The following is a 4,689-nucleotide window of genomic DNA, read 5'->3' on the forward strand; positions in this document are numbered from 1 at the left end:
GGTAGGGTGTGACACGGGACGAGGCTGAGAGAGAGTCAGACCTGGACCAGGCAGGGCCATGGAAAGATGGAGGTTAAAACCCTGACTGTGAAATTCTCTGCAGTTCTCAGGAGCACAGAGCTGAGCGAGGCGCAGAGGCTCAGAAAATGACAGGATGTGAGGAAACACACACAGCTCATAAAGGTCTCAGCTGGGACGCAAAGGCAGGTCTCCTGACCCGGCAAAGCAGAGACCACAGGCCCCTTTGAAAGTGGTTCTCAGCCCTTCTGCACTGGAGCCTCCTTTCTGCCCAACTGCAGCCCCTGATGCCCCAGGTGCCAGCACAGCATTGTTCTCCCTCCCGCCCCACCTGCCCGCCCGCATCACAGGCACCATCACCATGGGAACCAAGCCAGCCAATCAGAACCTTCCCTTTTCAAGGGGACCTTTATAAATTGAGCCTCCTCTGCCCAGACACACCACATCCAACACCCAGAGGCCTCCAGGGCCCCCTCCTCCTGGAGAAACCAAGTCAGTTGCCCCCCACTTTCCTCCAGGGCAAGCAAGGGGAATCTCCCAGTGGGGAGGCTCAGGAAACGGGTGCAGGTCTACAGTCAGCCAGCCTAGAGCCCCAGTCCCCCGCATGGCCTCGCCATGATGCAGAAGCCACGCAGGAGCCCCTGAGAGATTCCAGTGGTCACCTGGGAAACACCGTGAGCCACGAGAGCAGCGTCCTGTCAAGCCTGCAACACTCCAGCCTGGAGCAATGCATTGACATCAGCCGGCTGAGCAGCGGCTACGCAGGGGATGAGGAGAACAGCAAAGTCAGCTTGCCGGGCAGCCATCAAATCGTGCGGTTGAGCAGAAGGCTCCACACCCAGGCAGGCGGTGCCCAGAACAGCCAGGTGTGCGCTGTCTTCTCTCCCAAGCAGCTGAAGAGACGACTGGCCCACCAAGCCAAGGGCACCAAGCAGACTGGAAGGGAATAGTAAGACCAGCCTGGCCAGGGGCAGTGGGGAGAGCACTGCCAGCAGCTTCAGCAACATCAGTTTCATCAGCCTGGGCAGCAGTGCCCTAAACTACCAGGTGAGTAGCGGGCTGGTCAGCTCTGTGGGCAGCCTTTCCTCCAGCCAGGCCAGCAACCACCAGAGCGTCAGGGTGGACAGCCACGTGCAAAGCGGGCTGCAGAGCAAAACCAGTCTTCCAGGGGACAAAGCTGGGGACAACGTGAATGTTAGTGACCAGGTCGCCAAGGATGAGCAGCCTGCCCAGGTGCACGTGCCTTTATGAGAAGACTCGCCAGCCACTGGGACCTTGAAAAACACATCATGTGAAGACCCAGCAAACCCAGACTTCACCCAGAGTGGTTATCGCCAACAGAAGTAAGAAAGACCTTTTAAAAGTATATGCTGGGTCAAAATCACCAGTGATTTTGACTTATCTGTAACAACAGCCATCAGCAGAAGAGCCGTATGTTGCCAACTACACTGAAAATTAGCAGTCAGTGATGAGACCATCTACACTGAAAACCATTCTTGGGAAGACCACGATCAAGATCCACCAGTGCTGGGTCCACCTGTGTTAACACCACCAGTGGCCATAACATCAGTCCTGTGAACCCCAGTGACGAGCCGGCCCTGACAGCATCCGTCAGTGACAAAGCCATCTGTTAGAGAACCATCCTTGGTGGGGTCACCTGTGCCAGAACTCATCCATGGAGACCACCATTTTCAAGGCAAGTGTCAACTGTTATTAAGAACCATCTGCAGTTAGAAGAACCTTCCACGATCCATCCCAAGTGAAGAACACCACCTGTAACCAACACCAACCATGATGAGCTCAGAAGGCACAACCACCAACCACAGCCGGGATTGTCCATGTCAAGAGCCAGCTGATGCGAGTGCTGTCAGTGGGGAGCTCAGTCCCAAGCACGCTCTGTAACAGGCGCTGCCCACAGGAGCCGGGAGCATCTAGAGTGCACACTCATGATGACTGCGTCAAGGGAGCCCCATCCCTGAGGAGCATCATCCAAGGAAGATTCACGCTTTCAATTTTGAACACTGTTCCCAGGCAACTTCAGCCCAGGACCTTCCCAAGAGCAAGTGCTCTTTGGCATCCATCCGTGTCTCTGCTGGGTCTCAGAGGAGGCAGAGAGACAAGAGGAGAGGCCAGGAATCAACCTTTGTTGAGATGGTTGGGGCAGTGCTTCCCATGGCAGGACAATGCCATGACAAATGCTTAATGGTGACAGGGACCAAGCCAGCCGAGAATGGCTGCGATGGGTAAGCTCTGGACCATTTTACTGAATGCCCCTAAGTGGGTGGGAGGACTGGGGACTGTGCTCCACCCCTTCTCAGGACATCAACTCCTTCCCTGGGCTGATCACACAGACTTGGAGAGTGACTACATCCTCGGAGGGACAGAGGCCAGAACAGTCATGAAGACATCCACTGGGGACCAGAAGGAAAGCTGAGGGGGCACCAAAAACAATAAAAGGTGTCTGGAGAGGCTGTGTGTGTGTGTGTGTGTGAGTCTGTGTGCGATCCTGGTGAGGCCATGATCACACTGAAGAATCATGGAGAGAATCAGGCTTAGCCACCAACTTTGCTACATAATCCTTACACATTCTGAGCCTCAGTTTGCCCATATGGAAATTGGGACCAATCACTCCTATTTCATATACAGACAGGATGGTGTTATAGATTACACAAGAATGTATATTAAGAACCTGGCTAGGACTGTTTCCTTCCTTTCCTTCTCTTTTCTTGCCCATCTGTAAAATGGGCACAGCGGTTTCACTCAGACATAAGTTGGGTTGCTAATAGGAAGGAAAGCACTCTTGACCAAAAAAAAAAAAAAGAGTTGTACCATTTGCTTAGGAGTCAAGATGGTTCAGCAGGTGGTTTTGATGGGTTTGAGGAAGGGTAAGTGGTTTTGGGTTTGAGGACGCCTCGTGTCTGGATGGGTGGGTCCCTTCTTCTTGAGCATGAGCACCCCTTTGGAGGACAGTCTCCCCCACTTTCCTGCAGGCAAAATCGCTCAGCGTGGCCTGAGCTCCCACGAGCCAGGCAGACAAGAGAAGGGCCCCCGAAAATGCCCAAGTGGCCCTCTGTCTGCCGTGGCTGTGGGGGAAGCTTGGCTGCCTCATCATCCCCACCACTGTCCTGTCTCCCCTGGGGACATCCCCCTGCGTTCCTGTCTCAGAGGTGAGCAGAGCCACTGAGGCACAGCAGGACAAGACAACTGCACGCTGGGGCCCTTGGTCAGGTGGCCACAGACTTCTTGGACACGCATGGCCAGAGCGGAGCCCTCAGCCTTCCCCTGACCACCTGTCCTCCCTTGTCCCCTCCCTGCAGATGACATCATCACTCCCGATTGTCCCAGCCAGATCCTCGTCACAGTGGTCTGCCCCTCCCCCTCACACATCCCATCGGTCCCTCAACCTTTCCCGCCCCCACCACTGATTCCCTAACCCAGGCCATCACCTTCCACCCAGACCAGTGGTTCCCAGTCCTGGCTGCACATTAAAACCACCTGGGGGGCATTTTTAAGATACAGAGGGGCAGGCCACCCCCAGAGACTCCGCCTGGGCACCATCAGTGTTTAAAGTTCCCCAGGGGGCGATGATGCTCAGCCAGGATGGGGCGATGTCACTGACCTTGACCTCTTCCTTCTCTAGCCCACTTTTCAACCTCTGGGGTCAAAACCTGACACCTGCCAGAGCCGGGAAGGTGAGGGCGTCAGGTGTGGCTTAGACATGTGTCCCATCTAAAGAGAAGCCAGCAATGTGGTAGGATTCTATGTAAAATGTCCTGATTTTTAACACATGGGTCACCCCAGTGTTCACAGCAGCACTGTTTATAATGGGCAAGACATGGAAGCAACCTAAATGTCCAGTGACAGAAGAATGGATAAAGATGTGCTGTGTATATATAGGTGCTGCTGCTGCTAAGTCGCTCAGTCGTGTCCGACTCTGTGCGACCCCATAGACAGCAGCCCCCCAGGCTTCCCCATCCCTGGGATTCTCCAGGCAAGAACACTGGAGTGGGTTGCCATTTCCTCCTCCAATGCATGAAAGTGAAAAGTCAAAGTGAAGTCACTCAGTCGTGTCCGACTCCTAGCGACCCCATGGACTGCAGCCCACCAGGCTCCTCCGTCCATGGGATTTTCCAGGCAAGAGTACTGGAGTGGGGTGCCAGTGCCTTAGGTATGTATATTTATATACACACAATAGAATACTCCTCAGCCATAAAATATAATGAAATAGCGCCATTTGAAGCAACATGGTCGGTTGGACCTAGAAATTATCATAGAAAGTGAAATAAGCCAGAGAAAGACAAATACCATATAATATCACTTACACATGAAATCTAAAATATGAATCAAATGAACTTATTTACAAAACAGAAACAGACTCTCAGATCTCAAAAGGGAAACGTGGGGTAAAGTGATAAATTAGGATATTGGGATTAACATATACACACTACTGTATGTAAAATAGATTTTTAAAAAAGGACCTTCTGTATAGCACAGGGAACTCAATATTCTGTAATAACCTATATGGGAAAAGAGTCTGAAAAAGAATGGATAAAGCAGAGAGACATTACTTCACTGACACAGGTCTGCCTAGTCAAAGCTATGGTTTTTCCAGTAATCATGTATGGACGTGAGACTTAGACCATAGAGAAAGCTGAGCACCAAAGAATTGAT

The 4,689-nt window shown here is 52.5% G+C and overlaps 1 protein-coding gene across 1 annotated transcript; it reads left to right on the forward strand.

Annotated features, from left to right (window-relative positions):
• The first annotated feature begins 290 nt into the window (after positions 1-290).
• Positions 291-2,489, forward strand: C25H16orf82 (chromosome 25 C16orf82 homolog). Its single transcript, XM_061401474.1, has one exon. The coding sequence runs from the start codon at positions 306-308 to the stop codon at positions 966-968; it is 663 nt and encodes a 220-aa protein (XP_061257458.1). The 5' UTR covers positions 291-305; the 3' UTR covers positions 969-2,489.
• The last annotated feature ends 2,200 nt before the right edge of the window (positions 2,490-4,689 follow it).

The sequence above is a fragment of the Bos javanicus genome, chromosome 25 (assembly GCF_032452875.1).
Source record: "Bos javanicus breed banteng chromosome 25, ARS-OSU_banteng_1.0, whole genome shotgun sequence".
Classification (NCBI taxonomy): domain Eukaryota; kingdom Metazoa; phylum Chordata; class Mammalia; order Artiodactyla; family Bovidae; genus Bos; species Bos javanicus.

Bases quoted from the DNA above. Each gene is read 5' to 3' on its own strand.
- C25H16orf82 (XM_061401474.1), top strand. From the start codon at position 306: ATGCCCCAGGTGCCAGCACAGCATTGTTCTCCCTCCCGCCCCACCTGC.